The 24,751-nt window shown below is 37.0% G+C and overlaps 1 protein-coding gene across 2 annotated transcripts in view; it reads left to right on the top strand.

The window, feature by feature from the left end:
* The window catches only part of LOC118180628 (A disintegrin and metalloproteinase with thrombospondin motifs adt-1-like), a 152,437-nt gene extending 129,330 nt beyond the window's left edge, over positions 1 to 23,107 (top strand). For both annotated transcript variants that reach the window (XM_085821226.1, XM_085821227.1), the window contains exons 11-13: positions 4,113 to 4,281; positions 9,030 to 9,119; positions 22,909 to 23,107. In XM_085821226.1, coding sequence (XP_085677352.1) covers positions 4,113 to 4,281; positions 9,030 to 9,119; positions 22,909 to 23,043 — 394 coding nt within the window. In that variant the 3' untranslated portion in view covers positions 23,044 to 23,107. The remainder of the gene's footprint in view (positions 1 to 4,112; positions 4,282 to 9,029; positions 9,120 to 22,908) is intronic.
* Positions 23,108 to 24,751: the final 1,644 nt, after the last annotated feature.

The raw sequence follows: 24,751 nt of genomic DNA on the forward strand, positions 1-24,751 counted from the left end.
AGGATTACAGTATCCTAGTACGTTTGTATACGTCGCTTTGAAATAAGTTCAACTTGCCATATGGCTTGTCTGCATAAGAAAATTTTTTTCGGGTGTATGGTATTTATTTGGAATACGGCTCGAGTTCGATAAGTGACGACGGCTCTTTCTGAAGTCGTTTAATTCTTTCGAGACAATGCTACGACTGTCCAATGATTGCGCGGGGCAGTGCTACAACTACCCTGTCGCAACTATGCTGTAAATAATCCGTGCTATAACTCGGAATTTTGAAGCGATTTTGAGTTTTATCGTTCTATTTATAGCCCAAAGAACGTTACCACTGAAGGGCTATTAAATTTCGTTTTAGAATTTTGCGTCGAAAACTTTAAAAGTCTGAATCACTTTTCAGATTGTTGCCAGCAAATATTATCGCTCTGCGTTATATTTAGAGAAATCAAATAATGAAGAATCTGCATGAATGTCTGTATGTTTCTGGCATTGTGATAAAATAACGGTACCTACAGCCATATGATTTTGAATAACGTACGTCTCCACCCTAATATGGGCATCTGGAAGCCCAAATTTGGAATTTGTTTTATTATCTATTTCATATTTTGTAAAACATTGTTTAAGAGGTTTTGATTAACAAACCCAACAATTTCAAACCGAGCAATGGCAAAACTGTACGGGGAAAAAAGAAAAATCTCCAGCTCGCGAGACTGTGCATCGGAAATTGGAAAGATGCTAACTTTTAAAATTATTTTGCGATATTGCTGTTGAACTGAATTTTATGATTTAATGCGAACATGATATCTATATAAATAAGTATATAAAGAAGAATGTCTGTCTGTGTAAATCAAAATCGTAAAAACAACCTTGTATTTAGCGTAGGTATAATGAAACACTCAATCGATTTCGAGGACAGCTAAAGGTCCCTCCTCATCAGGAGAAAGAAATACCTAGAAAGAAGAAAATAGGAGAAGGGGTCACAGAAACACGTGGTCCTTATCAGCACTGCACGTGGTTATAACTAGATTTTTAATCAGAGTTGCACTGGCCGCCTACTTTTACTGAGCCAGGCTATCTGATCGAGCATGAAAAATTAGCAAAGTTAAAATAGGGAGCGAGGGGCAAATGCACCTTACGCTCAAAATCTGAACTTTAAATAATGGTCTGTCTGTGTGTTTGTTCGCGATCAACTCGGTCACTACTATAGCTATCGTCACCAAATTTTTTACAATTCTTCTCTGGGTCCTAAACCCAAACCTTTTCTTCGTCAGCTTCCATATTGGATAATAGCGCACTTTAGATTCTGCCTCTTTCTATAAAGATGCTATATCCCTACGCTATCTTCCTATGGCTATAGTATCAAAAATGTAAATATTCTGGAAATAGGCATGATTAGAGTGCAAAGTGAATTGCGGCCACAAATGTCAATTTAAATAAAAATGGAATTTAATCCCCAAAAAGATGCTGCAGGAAAACAGGTGGTTGTCACTCAATAGCTGATCTCCTCTTGACGAAGTAAAAGTCAAAAAATGATAATACAGCTTTTCCATGTGTATTTTTATTTCCATTTCATTAGTTCTTTAATTAAAAGTTTGTTTTATCATTTTTTTCAATGGCAGTCCCATTTTGACTGCTATAATTTTAACAAATGCAAAGTTATTTTTATAATTTTAGCATCACAATATAATTGCTTTATATTTTTGGCTCAATTTCTTTTGCCTTTATAGTTATTAAGTGTCTTTACTTTACATTAGCAATTAATTAAATCTTTGCAGCAATTTGCGCAGGATGAATTTTTAAGGTCCACTCAAAATTTGACCTGTATTTAATTGTATTTAATTTCAAAATATTCAATTTTTAATGGCATTTTCAACTTGCCTCGACTCAAATTATTCCAGAGTGCCACGTTTTGTAAAAGTCGAGGGGGGGGGAGAGAGAAATTCAATTAGTTTTTAAAAAATTTAAATTTATCCCCTCCGTGTTAATTGAATTTAAGAATAAGCCATTTAAAAAGCTGAGATGTCCTCTTTATCTTCTTGAGAAAATTTCTCTGGGTGATTTACCAAGAGAAAGTAGTACCCTCTTTGCAAAAAAATCGAAGCAGCAAAAGAAAGGCTTTTGTGATCGTGACGAAATTTGGTATGCAAAAACATCTTGATCGAACATACAAGTGATCAAAGTTTCAAGGCAAATGAACAGAAATTGCGATGATAGCACGCATTTCTAGTGCACAATTCACAAAGTATAAAACCAGTAACAGAGGCGGAAAATGTATCTTTTTTTGTTGCCGCCATTATAATTCCGTAAAGAAGCAACTAAAGATGCCATTACGAAGATATCGAAGACCTTACAGACAACTAAACGACTTCGAACGTGGTCGCATTGTAGGTTTGCGTGAAGCTGGGTGGTCATACCGAGCAATAGGCCGCCACCTGCAGCGTACAGACACTGATATGCAAAGATGTTGGCAGCAATGGCTGCTACAAGGAAATTGCCGACGAAACGAAGGCTCTGGAAGACCAAGGAGCATAAATGTGAGGCAAGCTAGGATGATTGTTCGCCAGGCCCGAATCGCCCCAACGGTATCATTGTCGACTATTCAACGCACTGCAGTCACGTCTGTACCTCCCGTGATACCATCCACCATCTCACGGCGCTTGTCTGAGGCGAGGTTACGTTCACAGAGGCCTTTAAGACGTTTGCCTTTGACCTCACAACATCGGCGGAATCGTCTGCAGTGGTGTCGCAGCCGATCATCATGGCTGCCATCAGACTGCCATCGTATAGTGTTCAGCAATGAATCCCGCTTCACACTTGAAGAAGATGACCACCATGTTCGTGTCTGGAGAGGACTGGACCAGCGGTCCCAATCAGCCTTTGACATTTTACAAAGGCATACAACCATAATCCCTGGTGTTATTGTTCTTATGCCAGCAGATCATCTTTAGTCATCCTCCGTACATCTTTAACAGCTCAACGATATGTTGATACCATCCTGCGGCCGGTTGCATTACCATTCATGGCACGTTATCCTGAGGCCATTTTTCAACGAGAAAATGCCAGAACACATACCACTCGAGTATCTCTGTCTCCGTGCGGTTAATATTCCTCCTTCGCCAGCAAGGTCAAGAGACGTTTCACCAATCCAGCATGTCTGGGACATGGTAGGTCGCCAGATTCGGGCATCACAAAATATCGCAGGTCTGGAGGGACAACTGATGAATGCCTGGCAAAATGTGTCGCAGGATGACATTAGGAAGCTCTACTAATCCTTGCCTCCATGGATTGAAGCATGCATTGTCGCCAGGGGCGGTTCGACCAACTGCTAATTTGAACACTCAATGGATGATTGTGAGCCGTGAACAGGTACTATGACCTTGGTTTTTTAATCATTTTATTATCTGTGTATGAGCTATGCACATATTCAACTTCATCAAAAACAACCACTTTCTTCATGGTGCTTCGAGTTTTTTGCAAAAGAGTTTATATGGCATTCGTGTTATCCACGGGGGGGGGGGGTAAATAAATGAAAGCACATTTACAATAATCAATTCGGTGGGGCGCGAATGCATTTTGAACTATTTATGTTCAAGCCATTTGGCTACCGGCTATCCAAAAGCTGTCAGATAGCAAAAGATTGAAAATTTAGAAATTAAACTAAAATTGGTTTCTATCATCTCTTTCACAAATGTGAATTGCTGTTTGTTTGAAAGAGAAGTAACTAAAGATTCTCTGTTGCCATTTACAGCACAAAATAAAATTTAAAGGTTTTACGTAATGTGTAATATTTTATCAGTTCGCAAACGAGAAGGAAAACGAAATGCACAAATCTGTGAAAAATAGAAATTCTGCCGAGAAAGAGAAGAGAAAGCAAGGGGGAAAGAGAGAAATTCTATGAGAATTAGAAAATTCTGCTAAGTCCCCTTTGCCGGAAGTGGTCACGGAACAAGTAACCATAATGCTAATAAACTGAGCGAACAAATAAATTTCGAGTTTTAATATTGGAAGTATTCTGGGAAATGAAAGATTTATTCACAGTTACTGTTTTTCAGTTTTAAAAAAAAAAGCAAATTATTTCATTAATTAACTTTCTGTAAAGCTCATTTAACATGCATTTATTTCAGAAAAGGTTTGGGTGCTTGCCTTGAAGACGACAACACATACGTTCTAGAAGGTGTAGACCACGAATCGAATGGTAAATTGCCAGGAGAGAGATTCGATCTCGAAGATCAATGCAAGCTGTCTCTTGGAAACGAATTCAAGCCATATGTTGTTCCGAAATCTCCGTTCAATGTAAGTAGTCGTTATGTAAAATTAAGCATACCTCTTTAATAGGTTCAGGTAAAAGTATGGGGGAAACAAGGAATGTACTATGGGTCACCTGATAATGCCTTCCCATGCTAACTAATAATTTTCTTTTTCAAGCTTTGTAGGACCTTTACAAAGAAAGGTTAAGAAAAGGAGCAAATGAAGTTTTCCAAAGGACCTAGAGTTTACCTATTTACGGTACATCGTAGATTCCCATTGTACACCTTGCATTCAGTATCTATTAATGACTGCACATAGTAAGGTATAAAACAGCATAGAAAGAAATTACCAGACAATTACGGTGTTATAGAAATTAGCAATTGTAAAAAATGAATGATTTAGGACATAAAGACATTACAATATACGCTGGTTTCCAAAAATTAAGAAACAAATCACAAAAATAGCGATAAATCGTTCAAAAATAAGCCAATCCATATAAAATTTGAATATGTTGTCAAATGCGAGTTGCAGAGTTAAACAAACTACTGTATACAAACTAGAGACTCTGCAATCGAAATGCGTCATCTGAGAAGAGCATAAAATTGCATGTTTCAGAGCAATCCTGCAAATTTCACTGTGATACTGAGATAAGAAATTTGGGATAGCTAGTTGGTAGCAATGACTTCTACGCATCACTTTACCGAAGAACTGCGATGGAGAGCTATTGGAAGAGTAGAGGCAGGACAAAGTCAGACAGAAGTGGCCAGATGGCTAAATGTGAGATCCTTCTCTTGTTTTGACTTTGACAACAATTTCTAACCTCAGATTTGGCATCCATGGGGTTCAGCCAAGGACAGCCAGCCGCCCAGACGAGCGCCGATGACCTATATTTGTTGTTATGCGCACGAACGAGCAGTGGAAGCGAGTAATATGGTCTGACGAGTCTTCTTTCACATTGTTTCCCACTTCTGGCCGAGTTTACGTCTGGAGAACGCCATCTCGAATCTATAATACAGACTGCTTGTTGCCAAGAGTGAAACATGGCGGGGGTTCTGTTATGGTTTGGGCAGCCATATCATGGTTCTCTGCTAGCCCCATGATAACTGTGTCAGGGCACATGACTGCCAAGACTTATGTGAACATTTTGGACGATCAAGTTCATCCCATGGTACAAACTTTGTTCCCCGATGGTGATGGTGTCTTCCAAGACGACAAAGCCCCTGTTCACACAGCTCACGTTATCCAGGACTGGTTTTCTGAGCACGAGGATGAGTTGTCCCATCTCCCCTGGCCACCACAGTCACCAGACCTGAATATTATCGAACCTTTGTGGTCTACATTGGAACGGAAAGTGCGTTCTCGTTATCCACCGCCAACATCGCTATCTGAACTTGCCACCGTTTTGCAGGAAGAATGGTATAATATTCCCTTGGCAAACATACAGGAACTGTATTTATCCATTCTGAGAAGACTGCAAGCTGTTTTGGATGCCAACGGGTTTCCCACACCATATTAAGCATAGAAACATGTTTTTTAAAGGTGTTTCCATATTTTTGTCCAACCCCTGTATCTCTTCGATGGATGTTTAAAGAATAACGGGTTCCAGGCTCTGTCCAAATCAAATAACGCCTACTTTCACTTTGTACTCATCTCTAAAGTACACATGGACTCATCTCTAAAGAGAACAGCCCTCCACTGATCATCCGTTAAACGGACATGTTGACGTGCCTACCTCAAACGTTCCCTTCTATGACTTGACGTGCGTAGCAGGCAAATGACTGGTCGGCTCTCGTACAGACCTTACGTGAAACTTTCTGCGCACGGTTTACGTTGATTCCATCCTTCTAGTGGCTGCAGCAAGAAAGGATCTGAGATAAAGCTCTATTCCTTCGTGCGCATAACAACAAATATAGGTCATCGGCGCTCGTCTGGGCGGCTGGCTGTCCTTGGCTGAACCCCATGGATGCCAAATCTGAGGTTAGAAATTGTTGTCAAAGTCAAAACAAGAGAAGGATCTCACATTTAGCCATCTGGCCACTTCTGTCTGACTCTGTCCTGCCTCTACTAGTCCAGGCTTTATGACTTAAACACCACCTTTTCCAGTTACGGGCATTAGCATCACTGATGAGTGAATTCTCGATTGCAGCACGGCCAGCAATTCCTTGTTTATGAAGCTCCCTTCTAATTGTTTTGGTTCTCACAGGGTTCGGTAACACAACATTCATTTCAGCAGTAGCTTTTGCAGCTGTGGCCTTCTTATTTTTGGTCACAATTGCCCTTAATGATCATCTGTCACGATCACTCAGGACACACTTTCATCCGCGCTGTGATTTAGCAGATGATGTTTTCCGCTTTTCAAATATGCGGAATAAATCTTCGATACAGTACCTCTTGAAACCCTAAACACCTCGGCTACCTCGCTTACGGAAGCACCTACCATACGTGCTCCAACAATTTGCCCACGTTCGAAGTCTGTTAACTCTGACATAATGCAATGACAACCTCACATAACAGTACTCCGACAACAACTGAACTGTTTAGCACATTTACGAAGTTGTATAGGTGGTGTCAGTAGTCAAAAACGCCAGCGCCACCTACATATTTCATTGAAATCAATCTTTCTTTTCAAACATGCATTTCACAAGGTGTTTCCATATTTTTGCCCATCCACTGTACATACGGGAAGAGGAAGTGTCTGTGTTTTGGATGGTATTTCTTTGGGTGAACGCACATACCCACATGTCCTTCCACGTAAAACCATCAGGCCTATAGAGATGACATCCATGATGCTTAAGTAACCCATTATTTAGGGGTAATAGGTGATAATTGCTGCAGGGTGACAAAGCGAAACCCTACAGGGCTCGCATCGTGGATGATTTTCTTCAGAAGCAAACAATTCTGTGCATGGATTGACCAGCTCGGTCACCGGACCTAAATCCTATCGAGCATCTTTGGGATGCTTTAGAAAGACGAATAGCTGCTCTCAATTCTGCTTTTCAGACCTTTGCCACGCTTACTGCGTTTCAAAAACAGTGGCTCTCACTTCCTACGGAACTGATAGATTGTATAACAGACAGCATCGCACTTCGCTCTATGTATTGTATGTATCGTATGCTCTATGTATTGTATGTATGGTCAGCGGCGCTCTATGTCGTTTTGCTCGAGCGCTTGTTTTTTGTAGAAACTCCTAGTTTGAATTGCAAAAATAGTTTTTCAGTTATTTTACCTGCATTTGGTGTTTTATATTTTTCAATTTTTGATATAAAGACATTTTGAGGTTTTATATATTTTTGCCTTGTCACGAAGTGAGGACTGAATTAATTGAATGAGAAATATATCTCTAATGAAATTCGAGGAAATAAATGAAAGGCATATGAAAATGTGTATAATTTAATATACCGTACGAGGAAGTCGTGTGTTTTTAATTATGTAAATCTAAAACTCGAACAAAATTTTACAATTTAAGAAGATCCCTAGTTCTTTGAAGTATGCTCTCGATCTTTTTTACGTACGGTCTCTTACAGAACGTACCTGCCGAAATATCTTGAGTTTTGATCGCAGTCAGTCCTTTTTATGTATTTATAATACATTTACATGAACATGGTAACACATTTCTAATTCAGTTCATATCCGCGTAGGCAGACACTCTATATACATGGATGGAATTCCATGTGATTTTATTAAGCATCTCACATTGTATCCATAATTCATTATCTACTACATATCCAAAATCTCAAATCCATATCCCTGTATATCTGAAAGCAATGTATCTCGTCAAAATCAACAAACCTGAAAAAACGCGGAGTTTTAATACCGAATTGTTCGCAGAAGATAGATAGTCGTATTTTATTGTTCTCATTACTTTTAACCCAGAAAGTCTATTAATTTCGTTTTGGTATTTTGAGTCGGAAAACTTTAAGTCTCGGTTTCACTTTTCAAATTGTTGCCACCAAATAAATATTATCGTCCTGTGTTATATTTAAAGAAATTAGATAAATAAGAATCTACATAAATATATGTATGTTTCTCACACTGTGATAAAGCAACGGTACTTAGAGCCATCCAATTTTGAATAACGTAATCCTCCACCGAATGTGGACATTCGGAAACTTTAATTTGGAATTTGTTTTATTATCGATTTCATATTTTTTAACATTGTAACGAATTTTTGATTGAGAAACTCCACGATTTCAAAGCGAGCCTGGCAACACTGTACGGTAAAATAAAATAAAAAAAAAATATTATCTCCAGCGCGCGAGACTGTGTAACGGAAATTTTAAAGATAGGCTCATTTTAAAATTATTTTGCGATATTGCTGTTGAACTGAATTTTATGGTTTAAGTGCGAAGAATAAGATATTTAATGAATAAAGGTGACACACAAAACCTTATTATTTTAATAATAATTAATAATAATTAATTAATAATTAATAATTATTTAATAATAATTAATTAATTAATAAAATTATTATTATTTTAATAATAATAATAAAAAAAGCCGCTTTCAGGTTTTTCTCTTTTTTAATTTTACTTCATTTAATATTTTACTTTACTTTATTTACTTTATTTAATATTTATTATAATATTACAGACTTAAACTGATTACTGAATTTTTCTTAATCTAAGGTAACTGAAAAACTGTAGTTTTGTCGTGAAATGTGGTTTAAATTTCCTTCATTGTGTCAGACACAAATTCGGCAATATCAAACTTATTTTTCACTGTTTCTTCTCACTATGTAATGACTTATTCCGTGTTTTGTTCCGTGTCTTTTATTCACTTTCATTGTGTTTCAGGATGTATGCAGAGAACTGTGGTGCGTATCCGGTCTGTGGGCGTCCGTGGCTCATCCGGCACTGGAAGGAAGCACTTGTGGATCTGGGAAAGTAATTCCGCTTTTGATACTTTTGAACTACTCATAAAAGGCAGAACAATGCTTTTGGTCTCAATAGCTTGTATTCAATATTCTGTGCCTTTGCTTTATCATTTTCCAAAAAGTATTACGTAATAATAAATGTAGAAAACGTGACAATGACGTAAACATATAGCGCTCGTAAAAAATATTGCGTCATAGAGGAAGATATTTTATCGTTGAAAACAAGACAGATTCACAAATTCTTCCAATAATCAAAAATCCATGTTTTTTAACCCAAAGGGCGTTAGCCCAGAAGAGCTCTTCATTTCGTTTTGGCATTTTGCGTTGAAAACTTTAAATGTCGGTCAAATTTTCAAACTGTTGCCACCAAATATTATAGTCCTGTATTATATTTAAAGAAATTAAATAATGAAGAATCTGCATTAAATGTATGTATGTTTCTCGCATTGTGGTGATAAAACTACGGTTACTAGAGCCATCGAATTTTGAACAGCGTACACTTCCACCGAAATATTGGCATCTGAACCACCAGCGGCCGAGCGGTAAAGTCGCTGAACACTGGTAGTTCGGTGCGAGTTTCGAATCCCGCGAACGCCCTGCTGCATAGGCGTTTTCGTGGTTTTCCCCATGTGTAACGTGTATACGAGCCAGTTTCCCTTAGAAAGTCCTCCACGAAGGCATCCCTCCCCTTAGGCAGATAGCCCTCGAGGCTTTGCCATAATTACACACACGCACATTGGCATCTGAAAGCACAAATTTGGAATTTGTTTTATTATCTATTTCGTATTTTGTAAACTTTAACGAATTTTTAATAACAAACTCTACGATTTCGAAGCGAACCATGTCAACACTGTGTGGGAAAAAACATTCCTATCTCCAGCGCGCGAGACTGTGTATCGGAAATTTTAAAGATACGCTCATTTTAAAATTATCTTATGATATTGCTGTTGAACTGAATTTTATGGTTTAAGTGCCAAGAGCATTAAATCTAATAATTATAGGTAACCCACAAAACGTTAAAAAAGCACCCATTTGGGCGTAATGTAAAATTTGATAGCTTTCAGATTTTTTAGTCCAACGGGGCAATTTGACCAGAAGGGCTATTAATTTCGTTTTGGCATTTTGCGTTGATTCGTTACAAGCGTTGTTTCATTTTTCAAATTGTTGCCACCGAGTATTATCCCCCTGTATTATATTTAAAGAAAACAAATAATGAAGGATCAGCATAATTGTATGTATATTTCTCGCATTGTGATAAAACAACGGTACACAGAGGCATCGAATTTTCAATGACGTAATCCTACTGTGAAGATGGGCATCTGGAAGCCGAAATTTGGAGTTTGTTTTATGATCGATTTCATATTTTGTAAAATTTTAACGAATTTTTGATTCAAGGATTTCAAAGCGAGCCATGGCAAGGTTATACAAAAAAAAAAAAAAAAAAAAAAAAAAAAATTTATCTCCAGCGCGCGAGTCTCTGTATCGGAAATTTTAAAGATATGCCCCTTTTTAAATTATTTTGTGATACTGCTGTTAAATTAAGTTTTACTTTTTAAGTGCGAATGACACGATATTTAATAAATAACCCGTGAAACTTTAATAAAACGCCCCTTTGGGCGTAATGTAAAATCTGGAAACTTGTATGTAACGCGAAACGTTCACGCGAAAAGGTAAGAACTGGCAACATTAGTAACTAAGCAACTAAGCTAAGATGCTCTCTGCTTGACTTTTCAACCGGTCGCGAGATATTGCTAGTACTCTCTGCTTCTGGAGATTTCTGGAAAGCAACAAAAAGATGGAATTACGATTACAGCGAACATAGCGGTCAATTACATTCATTCAATTTCGATACAAATTACCAAGAAATCCATTTACTCAATGTTAAATGAAAGTGCCCCTGTTATCTTACTTTTCCGGCACAGCTTTTTCTTAAAATTTGCATCGCGCTTCATTGCACGTAGAAATACAACACTTCTAATTATACTCCTTCTAAAATTAGCTATTTGAATACAAAATTCGTAACGATATGATTAATATTTCTGATAACATATGCACACAACAATACTGAACGCCACCTCTCTAAGACGACACCCTCAACCGAAAACAAAAATACCTGGAACTTTTATGGTCGTCTCAGGGAGGATTAATTGCACCTTCCTTTTTCACTTCCCTATACGAAGTAAAAAGGAAGTATTGTAATCGCGAAAAGTGTCAGGCAGCATATTTCAACGAAAATATCCATTTTGACCGCTATCGAATGCAATTTAACGATGTCCTTGCGTGACATCTGTACGTAAGGACAGAATAAAAGACTCTTTTCCTCCAAAAAAAATTATAAAACTGCTTTAAAATGAATTCTGAACGGAATTTTTCGTGGCGTCTGTACGTACGTACGCATCTCGCATAACTCAAAAACGAGTAGCCTCAGAAAGTTGAAATTTTGTGTATAGGACTATTATAACATGTAGATGTGCACCCGTATTTTGGTTGCAATCGGCCGCACCAAACGAATATAAATATTTTTATATATATATCCACTCTGCTACCCGGCTCAGTGATCTCAGTTTCTTTACTCTTATATGTTTGTAAATTGCGCATATTTTGCTTTTAAAATGATTGAATTATGTTCTTATCTTCCGGTTAAAGCTTTTATGCCTTTAGGAAATCTGCAAGCAATATTTGTACAATTAGTCAACAATTTAAAAGCTGTTTAAGCGCGGTTAAGCCTAATTTTTTAAACAACATGGCGGACATATTTCTTTACATTTGAAAGAGCAGAATAGTAGATTTGTTGCCAATCTAGAGAGACTAAGCTTCGCAACAACAAAGATAACGCCTTCATTTATTATAGCGAATTAAATAATGCTTAATCCTTTCTGGAATTTTTTCGAGGAAGTAAGTGTTTAAGATTTACTTAGTAATTTTTTAATATAAATAATATTTTGAGTTTTTATGTATTTTTGCCTTGTCGCGAAGTGAGAACTGAATTAATTGAATGAGAAATACTGAATCGTCTGTGAAAAACTGTTTATTTTGTTTGCTTAATATCTTTTATGCATCGTTCTAGATTTATTATAGTATTTGAATAGAACATGTGACAACGATTAGATAATTCTTCAAGTGATATAAATTTTGTGCATTCTGAGTTATAATATGAACGAATTGTAAAGCTGTTAAGTGAACCTATCGCCAGAGTGTCGCTATGGTAAACAAATACATTGAATTTAAAGAGTGCATTGTGGTTTATGCGCTATCGACGAAATAAATTTAATTCAATAAGTTTAAAGCAAATGCAAGAAAAAAATGCGTATAATTTAATATTCCGTACAAGGAAGTCATGTGGTGTACACATCAGATTTTTTAGCTGTTATGATCTTTGTTGAAATGTAACAAGATAACCGGTAAAATTGTATTCTTTCATTTTCATCACAGCAAACAACTATTTGATGGATAGTAAATAGTCATCCCAATTATCCGAATGGACCCTGACCCCAGTTTGTCTGGATAACTGAAGTTCTAGTGTATTTTCTGAATAGCAATTTATTATGCAAAAGCAGGAACCAGTACGTACGAATAAAAACTAATAATTTCAATGCTTTCTTACCACACGCATATGCATTAGCAATATCCAAGGGGCGCTGTTACCATAATTGCTCTTTGCAGAGAAAATAAATTTTTCTTACATGTCGACCTTGAGCATAAAAGAATCATCGCAGCGAGAAGTTTCGATTCCTAGGAAGATTTTTATGACAGAGACTCCCTGCCATTTTACTCTCGGTATTCATTTCTATGCACATTGCTTATCTTCGAAGAACTTGTCAAGGAGACGGAATTTATCTTCCGAAGTCGGGCGAAAATTCAAATATTTTCTTGCTTAAATGTTTTGTAAATGTTTCGTTGAAGAAAACTCTGAATCATCATATAACAAAAGCGTTTATTGAGTTTTCAGAGAAACTCTAAAAGTGGATTATATTTAAATCACATTACTGTTATGGATCTCAATACTGTTGTAAATTGGATCTCAATACTGTTTACGATGCTAAAGCCAAATCGTGTAGTTGTCTAAAAAGAGAATTAGAAGTACACAAAAAAAAAAAACACAAACTATGTATAAATTCTGTATTATTCAATTAAATATACAACACTGTAAAAAAAGAGCAAGAGAAGATTGTACAGCAAGTAATATAAAAAGAAAATTTAAAAGTCAATTCTTACTTACGCTGACAAAGAAAAATTTTAAAAACACGCACAAAAAAATTAAATTAAAAATTATAAAAAAATTATTATGTGAAAAAAAAACTATATTAACATCAAATGTCATCCACTGCAAGTTAAAAAAATATATTTGCACTTGAGTGCATGAGTAAAAAGTATTTTATAAACGACTAAAAATTAATTAATCAATTAATTTAAAATAATTAAATAAAACATTTTTATCAAAAACATCAAAAATTATAAAAATGGAAAAAAAAATTAAAAACACAAAAAGAAAATTTTTAAATTAAAAATTTTAAATGTGTATTTGAACTTGAGTGGATGAATAAAAAGTATTTTATTAACGATTAAAAATTAATTAAATAAAAATTAAATTCCTACTTCAAACAAAGAAAAAAAAAAGAAACAAAAGACAAAATTTTAAACAACAAAGAAAAAATTTAAAATGCAAAGAAAAAATTGAATTAAAAATTTAAAAAAATTTAAACTTTTAGTGCTAATAATAATTCATAAAAATTACTTAATAATAATAAAAATAATTAAATAAAACATTTTTAAAGTCAGTTCCTACTTAGGTCAACAAAGAAAAAATTTTAAAAATGCAGAAATTTTCTTTTTAGATTAACAATTTAAAATATTTTAAAATGTGAAAAAACTGTATTAACATCAAGTGTCATCCACTGCAAGTTAAAAAAAAATGTATTTGAACTTGAGTGGATGAATAAAAAGTATTTTATTAACGATTGAAAATTTGAACGAGATATAGGGTGAGTGTGAGCTAATAGTAGGAATTTAAAAATTACCAGCCGTTAAATTCATCCGCGTTTAGGATATAGGATATATACATTCCATCGGTAAAGAAAAACACCTTTACCCTAATTTGTTTTTATGTTCACCATCCATATATCTGTATTCTAAACAAAGGCTATGCCAGACGGGTGGACCAAAGGAGACGTCCAACTCTAGGAAAACGAGGATACAATAAACATATCTTAGGGAATCTTATGGTTTATATGAGCTTTGAATCAAAAAACGTGAACGAGTTTTCTGATTCCACACAAATTCTTTGTTTGAATATCCAGGTATAACTGTCTCTATTGAAGGCTAATGCTATGATGAGTTACTGCAAAACCACAAAGATAAAGAAATTATGCAAAATAATAATAAAAAATCTGAAATGTTTCAGATTCTGAACGTTTTTAAATCTGAAATGTTTCAGATTTTAAATTACGTCCAAAGGAGCGTTTTTTAATCGTTTTGTGTGTTACCTTTATTTATTAAATATCATGTTCTTTGCACTTAAACCATAAAATTTAGTTCAATAGCAATGTCGCAAAATAATTTTAAATTGAGCGTATTTTTAGAATTTCCGATACACAGCTCGACGCGCGGGTGATAAAAAGGTTTATTTTTCCCCGTAAGAGTGTTGCCATTGCTCGCTTTGAAATCGTTGAATTTGTTACTCAGTAATTCTCTAAAGGTTTACAAAATATGAAAACGATAATAAAACAAATTCCAAATTGGGTTTTCAGATGCCCATATTCGCAGTAGGATTACGTCATTCAAAATTCGATGGCTCTATGTACCGTTGTTTTATCGCAATGCGGGAAATATATATACATTTATGCAGATTTTTCATTATTTAATTTCTTCAAATATAATGCAGGACTCTTAACATTTTGTGGCAATAGTTTGAAAAGTGAACCGACATTTCTAGGAGTTCAGCGGTCCTAATGAGCCTCAGCTGCATAGAGCACATAGCCATGACCCCTGGTGCTCAGCGAAGGGATCTCTTACGACAGCAGGTCCACCATGGTCATGCTGTCATGCTGCATACAACTTTAACAGCTCAATGGTATGTTGATGATAACCCGCAGCCGCAAGCAAACGGCTGCAGGATATCATCATGGTACACCATCCTGGTACAGCCATCGTCAAGCAGGATCCAACAGCTGGATCTGTCTGTATTGTTGCCCAACCGTTACGTTTTATTGGCGAAAGTCGTAGTGATAGTGCGTTTGCTCAATTGATGGTCTTCTGTCTTCTCTCCCACCTGCTGATGCTCTTTCTTCGCTGAAAGGTTCATGAGACCTTTCGCCAATTGAACATGCATATGGGATATGATAAGCCACTACATTTGGGTACCTGAAAGTGGCGCAAGTCTGGAGGAGCAGTTGAGGGATGCCTGGCAAAGCATATTGCAAGATGAGATTAACGATCTTTATCACTTTACCTCAACGTTTACAAGCATACATCGTAGCCAGGACCAATGACTGTTTTGACAATTCAAGATTCAATTGTTAGCCCCTGGTGGGTTCTATGAAAGGCGGGCCTTGAATTTGAATCATTTTGTTACCAGTGTTTGAGCTTTATGCATGCCTTTCTTCATGGTGCTTCATTTTGTGTTACAGAAGAATATGTATATAAATAATGCTTTTAATAAATCCAGCCAATGTTATTTCAGGGGACCAAAGTCATAAAGAACTAAGTTTATTGCTTTTAAATGTCTCGGTTTGTTCATCAATAACAAGCAAATTAAATTTTAAAGAAAAATTTTAAATTTTACGCCTCGCGAGACAATATTTTCCATCAAATATATTTAGAATTCCCGTTAAAGTGTTAAATGTAGTCGGCCATTTTTTAATATTCGCCGCGTTATTTCTGTAAAAGCAATACATGGCTGCAATGTTTGGAAACTGATGTGGGTGTAGGCATCTCGTGTAGCATAAATCTATCCCAGGATTTCTTAATCTTTTGGCGTGGGCACCTCGTAATATTTACGAAAATTTTGTGAGATCCCTTAAGCATTGCGCAAATCCGACACACGTGTGATTGAAATTGTTAGTTTCTTCACTCGTAATGTACTTTAATTTTAAAATTAAAATGAAGGTTTCTATTCTTAAAAAAAAAAAAAAAAAAAATAAATAAATAAATAAAATGCATCGAAACGTTTTTTTCTTTGCCTGCATTTTGTTATCTTTATGTATTTTCAGATATATTATGCAAAAATATCTGGCAATTGTAAAATTATAGTAATTTTTTTAAATATCAAAATGTTTGGCGACACCGTACTGCAGGTCCCGCGACTCACAGTTTAAGAAACTCTGTCTTATAGAAATAGAAAATTTAATTTTAAGCAGTGCTGCCATCTAGTTGTGAAGATGGAAACTTTGATTTAGCTCGTTTAAAGGATGAAACCTTTCGACATATCGAAACAGATTGTGAATTCTTTTTCTTTATTATTTTCATATTTGTTTTTTCTTCTTTTTTCATATAATTTTGGATTTTTTTTATAACGTAATTGTATTTTAAGCAACAAAGAACATAAAAAAAAAAAAAAAAAAGGCTGGAAAATTTCAAGAATATATTTTAACATAAAATTTTATTAAATAGGTAAATAAAAAGAGGATATGATATAATTATGTGTGCAATCCAGACGTATTTTCATTTTATGCAGAGCCATTCGTTGCATTTTATACTTTGCTTTTTGATCCGCATAAAAAACTCGCTTTGAAGTTCTCCTTAACATACGTACAGTTCATTCTTGTTCTCATTGATACTTTTTTTGGTAGTGAATTTCTAATTTTTAATATAACAGGGGTTTAATTCTCTTCCTAACTGCCCCGTTTAGTAGTTAGGTAATACAGTATATTAATGATTAAACGCGGAATAGAAAATTTAACTTTAAGTAGTGCTACCATCTAGTTGTGAAGACGGAAACTTTGATTTAGCTTGTTTAAAGGATGAAACCTTTCGACATATCGAAAGAGATTGCGAATTCTTTTTATTTATTCTTTTTATATATTTTTTCTTTTTTATATAATTTTGGATTCCTTTCATAGCGTAATTGTATTTTAATCAGCAAAGCTATCTTGAAAAACCAATATTCAATAAAAATTGGAAAGTTTAGGTAATCGATTAGCCAGTAAAATGCCTTTGGGCAGATTTCATTGAGCTGGAAACATCGCGATCCGCGCGATAATTCGGCAATACCAGCTCGGATCGGATCGGATCGGATCGGATCATATATAACACAATTGTTCTCATACTCGGAAACGAATAGTTTGCATTTTAATGTTAGTGGAAGTTAAACAGAATTTTAAGAAATTATTATCTTAAAAAAATCAGGAAAATTAAAGGTCTTCCATACTTACCTTCTAATAGTTTTATTCAAACTTTACATCGTCTGCGGATCCTCTTTGTAAGAGGAAACATTTAGAGATTCGCGAAAGTAAAATGTATTCATTTTACTTCCTTGTACAAAGTAAAGGAAGTATCGCGAAAAATTTCAGGTATCGTATTTCACCGGAAATATTCATTTTGACAGTTCTGTAATCAACGCCGACTATTTTTTTGCGTGACGTATGTACGTATGGATAGAAAAACGGACTCATTTTTTTGTTTCCAAAAGTGATTTTTAAATGTATTTAAAATATATTCAAAAGGTATTTTGTAGTGACGTCTGCACGTACGTATGCATGTATCTCGCATAAGTCAAAAACGATTAAGCATAGCGCGTTTAAATTGTGTTTGCCACCCAAACATGATAGTGGTTAACGTCGCTGGCTGCCGTGCGGAACGCCCCGGGTTCGAATCCCGGAGAACGCATGGATGTTTTTAAATGTATAGTGTCGCTGCGGCATGGCGGCACTCTAAATATGCGGCGAGCCGAAAGTCCTCTCGTGAGGTTGGTGCAAAGCTGTACTGTCCTAATTGTACAGAGGCCAAAGGGTTGCCAACGATAGGTGTATCTTGCGCTCCTTGGCACGAGGTTGGGTTTGTTCTGATGTCACTGCCAGACAAGTGAGGTAAGTCGCACAACACACAAATTTTGTATATAGGACTGCTATTACACCTAGTTGTGCGCCTCTCCTTTTTATCACAATAGCAGCACCAGTCTCTCTCTATATAATTTATTTTTAATTATCACATTTTTAATTTCTTTTTTCATGTATCTTATTACTACTGATAATAAAAATATTTTGTCTTTTTCAATACTCACAAAAATATTACTAAAAGTATTTTATTATGTCACTGTTCAAAACTTTCTTTTTTTTCTTATAAGAATTCTCGAATATTTAAGAGACAATAAACTGCACTATGTGAAATCATAATTTAAATTACGCAACTGTAATTTTAAGACGGTAAACTCTGAAGTCATAATAACAATAAAACATGAACAGCAGATTATTAAAGATTCACTACGTTACAAAGATTTGCCAGTGTTAAAAAGCCAGTTTGTGTAGTCCAGTTATATATAGCCCAGTGTTACTATTAATATTTACTCGAAAACAATTAAGTTATCAAACTACGTTCTAATCTGCTACGTTAAATTATAGGAGCTCCAAACAGCGTTGTTTTCCTCTTCTTAGTTAGTTAGTGGTTAGGAGAGTCTGACTGCGATCGCGAAGGTCCCAGGTTCGAGTCCCGGAGAAGGCTTGGATGTAAAATTGTCTGTTCCTTCATAGGAGGCAGCAGGGGCTTCCTATTAGGTATCTCAATAAACCTATTAGGTCTACAATAAAATGGCCGCCACTTAGGAGTGGCCAATGCCGTTATAGGCAAATGCTCGCCACTGTGTGTGTGTGGGGGGGAATTAATTCATTGCGATGTCTAAAGGGTCCTTTAAACACTAGGATTTATGATAAATTATTTTGTTTAAATGGATATTGAAAAGTAATTTTGCAAGAAATTCTAACTTCTATATTTTTACAGATTGCATGTCTTGTTTAAATGCACTTTATAATGCAGAAAATAATAATGGTCTGATTATCGATATTAAAGATCTTTTCCAAAAACTATCCTTATCCTTTAATATTAAGTTTGGTTGGGTTAAAGCCCATATCGGAATATACGGTAATGAGAGAGCGGATGTGCTCGCAAAAGAGGCTGCCATAGGGAGTGTTTCGGGGACGCCTTATGTTCAGGGTTTAAACAAAATAGCAACTAAAGTTATTTATTCGTTTTATTTTAAGCAATGGCAGTTACAATGGAATTCTTCTAAAAGGAAAAGTCGCTATTTGAAACATTTAGAACTGATTAGGAAAAAAAAAATTATCTTTAATGATTTTGAAGTTAACCAGTTTCTGACCGGACATGGGCGTTTCCCGAGATACTTCGCTAGGTTTAAGATACAGAACGACGATAAATGTAAACTATGTGATCTGTTTGGTGATGCTAAGCATTTCCTCGAGGTCTGTCCCTACTTTGATGGCTTAAGAAACAATAAAAATATTGATTTTGAAAATCCCTTTTTATGCTATAAAGATTTCGCACAATTATGTAAATCTGTGATGAAATTTATTGACGGTGAGCGCCGGGCAGTGGGAATCAGTGTATGATATTTGCATTTTATTGCCATCACTAATTGGTATATTTTAATAATTTGTTGTTACCATTGTTTGTGTTTGTTATTCGCTTTTTTGTTTTTGTCTTTAGTGTCTGTTCTTGTCTAAATGTTTGTGTTTGTTTCTTTTCTTCACTTTTATGCTTATAATTATTATTTACATATGATTATTCTTATTTAGATATTTTATGTTTCATTTCTTCATTTGTTGAAATGGGCATGGCCTGTCATGACCATAAGACCAACTTGTTTGGTTAGGCGGGTCGGGCTGCGCCCGCTACTGATACTGATACTGATACTGATACTGATACTAGGATTTATCTGAGCTAACGGAGACAACTGAGCCGAGACGTCCCAAAACAAATTTTTCCCCAATAGCACAGCGAACTGCAGAATCTGAACTGTACGTATAGCGGAGCTAGTCGACGTGTGGAACTGACTCCGTTAGCTGAGATAAACAACAATGTGAATGGTCCTCAAATGGTAACTTCCAATAGATTCGCTAGGTACTGAAAACACTGCGCTGAATGACTTGAGATTAAACTTCGATTCTCAGTCACTGGCTGCACTTCCTCACCTGGTATGTTAGTGAAATATCGCAAAGCAAGTGAGAGTTAGTTGTCTAAAGGAAGGGATGTCTTTGCGTAGAATAGAAATGTCGACCACAAAAGGGCTTCTCTATTCATATTACGCACAGAGGTCTGCCCGAAAGCATCCTACGGTCAGGGCTATCACCGAAATTCAGACGTGGATCGAACAATCAGTCTTATCAGCGCCAACATTAGTAAGCTTAAGGTTTCGTTCAGACACGGCTTTGCGGTCGTAAGTGGCATAAGTCGAGTTTCGTTGCTAGGCAACCAGACCTTGCTACGTCACAGAAACTAGTATAAAGATTTTGCCTAAATATTCTAACTTTTCGATTTTATAAAAATTTTGTATAAGAAACCACCGGTTACAGTGAAGCAAGGACGAACTGGCATTCAGTCGACGGCTGAGTCAATCGAACATTTACGTATGCCCAACTTTACCTTCAGTGATTGGCTACAGCTTAAACGCTGTTCCAAAAATATAAACGCCTTTAATGACTTTTACTTCTTAAAGCTATGACAATAATGGGAAATAGTACATCGTATGAAATGTCCCTAAAGTAAAGTCTGGGAAGACTCTACAAATTCAGGATTTTGCTGTTAAATTAAAATGTTCTATAAATCTGGAATTTCTTAGTTTCTTCCAAAGCCATTTACTTGTCGATGTTATGTTAATAATGTCAGAGTTGATGCGGAAATGCTAAACACGGTCTTTGCTGTTCTGTAAGAAGTGACGTAAATTTACACAGCTACATGGTGTAACAAAATTAACGGTCACATCTGTAAGGGGTGTTAGAACATTCTGAAACAAACAGCTTTCACGACACAATGTGGGGTTTAAAAGCAATCAACGAGCTCCGAGAGGGCGCTTTCTCTGGACTGGATGAAACTTTCGCTGAAACCGTCATACAGCTGCTATTTGTCGTCAGAGATGGAGCAATATAACGCATATGAATATAACTCATATGTATGACATATACGGAGCTGCCAATGGCAATGCGGCAGAAGTGGTAAGACATTGCCAAAAGCGATTTCCAAACAGGACGTTGCCAGATCAAAACATTTCAACGCCTTCACATGCCATTCTTGGAGACGGGCTCGTACTGCTGCCAAAGACATGCGCTCACTGGTCAATAACCAGTGCTCGCGAGAATGATAAATGGAATAGAGACAGATCTTGAGGCAAATGACTACTAGACTGAACAAAGCATGCGAGCAAAAGCTCGGGTCCAAGATGTCAACCATATGACGATATGGTGTGTGTTACGTGAAGAAAGATCCCTTACCATCTCCAGCGAGTCCAGCGGCCTTAAGTGAATCGGAGACGCCTAAACGTGTAACATTTGCCCATTGTTTCCTGCAACAGAATATAATGCACCCATCTATCATGTTTACTAACGATGCTTCGTTTACATATGGCGGCATGTTTAAAATATATAACAATCATGTGTGAGCCACAGTAAATTCGCATTTTCCACGTTCGAGGTGCTCCCACCAAAGGTTCTGTGTGAATGTGTGGGCAAGGATTTATCCAGGGTAACTTAACTGGCCCGTATCTTTTACCAGACCGCCAAGACGAACAGAAATGTACCTCATCTTCTTTAAACAGGTGCTGCTTGATTTATTACAAAATGTTCCAGCATATGTTCTAATAATTAGGTGGTTTCAGCACGAAGGAGTGGCATCGCATTTTTTCAGGATTGTGCTAAGCTATCCGAAGATTGCCTTTCCAAACAGATGGATTGTCGCGGTGGGCCCGTTCTTGGCCTCCCAGACCTCTTGATATGTCCTGCCTAGAGTGTTTCTCTGGGAACACCTAAAACACGTAGTTTAGGAGACGCCAGGGCCGTTCCAAGGCCATTGGTTGTTCGTGTCCTTTCCTAGGATTGCCGCCCCCCCAAATAAAAAAAAATGCATGATGATTAATAAAATTTTTATTTCATATTCACTAAGTACTTACATATGACAAACTGTATAAAAACTATGTACATATGACAAGTACTTAAAATGAATTTAAAATATTTATTCATGGCATCGCGAGAGTCCGATCTCGACTCTAATTTTTGCCGCCCGCGTACTTTTGCGCACTACACCCCGCTAGGAACGGCCCTGGCAGACGCTCATCTAGTCACTTGAGGACTTTGTTGCCAACATTAGCGTCGCAGCTGCAGAAGTTCGTGAAGGGACTAAAATCTTCCAACGTTCGCGTGACGTATTTCGTCGCCGATGGCAGTACCTGTATTGCACTGGTGATAACTCATTTGAGCATTTGTTTCAAAGATTACAGTAACAAAGATTCTTTGTTCTTTAAGTATTCGCCTTTTTTGTGTTCTCTAATTTCACCAAGCAGGTGCTATTTTAGCCGCTCGCCTTATGGTTTCCGACCGCAAATGGCACGGTCAGTGGTTTGCTTCATATGGAAAAGTTCTTTCACCCTTAACACTTGAGACCATTAGTTTTGTTACATTCTGTGTATTTAATACAAGTGCTTACGAATTTTTGTGTAATCATGGGACTTCAGAATTATTAACAACTCATAGATTACTTTTATACATGCTATAATTTTCAGTCACTTAAAAAAGATTTATCACTTTGGTGATCAATCTTGAGGAAGAATTGATAATTTATATTTTTTATGAAATCTTTTTCAGAAATGCATTCAAGGTAAATGCAAGAGCATGAAATCCTCGTCTCCATCCAATGAAGAAATTGTGGATGATATGAAAAGTGCGGTGGCTGAGTTTTTGGACAAGCTTAAAAGTGCTTTCAACCTTTTGGTATCTTGAGATGCAAATATCCTGATAGTCATCAAATTGTAAAATTGTAAAATAAACTTATTTTTATACACCTCTTTCTAGCACTTTCTTATTTCGTTACATATAATGATTTTTAGATTTATATATTTGCATATACCTGAAAGAAATCATTCGCAAGATGGAATATTTAAATGCAGATCATTAAAAAAAAACAACAGTAAAAGAGATGTAACCGAAGAGGAGTTAGAAGAATAGTCAAATAATTAGTGATTCTGTAGAGACAGTAGGTATTTTTTTGGAGGCAGGCAAGATGAAAAATTAGCAAACGCCTTCGCCGGGAATCGAACCACGGACATCTGGAATACCGGCCCAGCGTAAAGAACCACTACATCACGAAGGCAGGCCAGGAAGGTGGGAAAAATGCCGTAATTCAAAGTGGGAAGCTTTTCTAGCGGACAGTCGGATATTGATGGAAGTTACATATAGGGGGCAACCTATTATATAAAAATTATATTACATTGTAACGCAATTGCACGACTATTGCAATTGCACCACTATTGCAATTACATTACTATTACTATTGCAATTACATTACATTACATTACACCAATGGAAGGGCTGCCAGCCCTAGAAGACACGAGGTATCCCTTTCACAGAAAAAAGCGCTCCAAGCGCTGGACGCGATCAGAGGGGGCGTCACCCTCCCCAGTCAGTGCAGAGGGATAAAAACTCCAATGCTGGGTTCTATGAAGGGTCCGACTGGCGTTCTTACGAACCACAGGGCCGGACATTTTACCAAAAAGCACACAAAGTAAGAGGGGAATCATTACTTCCCCTCAACATTTACAAATTCTAAGTTATACATCACAAGGTTGACATCGCCGTCCCTCTGCATTGACCGAGGGGAACCCATCCCACCTCAGAAAACCTTCGATATCAACCGTGTAGTATCTCCGCAGCCATGGGGCAGACGAGACCTGACCTGGGCCTCGATGGTCCCTGCCGAGGCTGAACCAGCCACCGAATAAACGATGGCTCTAGTCCTGTGAAGATTGTTTATTTACCCCAGGAATCGAGGCTGTCTAGACATCAATCTGGCCAGTTGCCTGGGTTGTAGCCTGGGTCTCCTCCCACAAATAGTCGGTTCCGGAAATTCCACCCAGTCTATCCAGGGATGGTTGTCCAATAATATTAGCCCAGGCCAGCTAGGCCGACTTGGTTACTGGTAGGGGCCACCAGGAGGCCGTGTTAGACAGCGGTAGGAGAGGCTATAAGGTAGCGCGTCACTACCCCAGCAGATTGAACCCCGGGTGTCCTGCCGACAGCAGTCGGTTTCGGTGATCCGTCCTTTCCAGCTTCAAGGAAGTAACAATCTGCCCTGTCTATACAGGGTGACAAGAGAGAAGCAATTCAGGCTGTTGGCCTCAAGCCGCCTAGCTGGTATAATGGTTAGTGACCCTGATTGGCATAGCCACGGGCCTGGGTTCGAATCTCGGAGAAGACATGGTTGTCCATCTTGCCGCTCAGATGGTATTGTGGTTAGGAGAGCCTGACTGCGATACCGAAGGGCCCGGGTTCGAACCCCGGAGAATGCATGGATGTAAAATTGTCTGTTCCTCATAGGAGGTAACGGTGGCCGCCTATTAGGTGCCTCCACAGTAAAATGGCCGCCACTTCTGGCTTTAGGAGTGGCCAATGCCGTTGTAGGCAAGAGCTCGACATTGGAGAAAAAGGGCCT

Source organism: Stegodyphus dumicola, chromosome 7 (genome assembly GCF_044657685.1).
Source record: "Stegodyphus dumicola isolate Sdum_Otavi_A_Nest chromosome 7, ASM4465768v1".
Taxonomy (NCBI): domain Eukaryota; kingdom Metazoa; phylum Arthropoda; class Arachnida; order Araneae; family Eresidae; genus Stegodyphus; species Stegodyphus dumicola.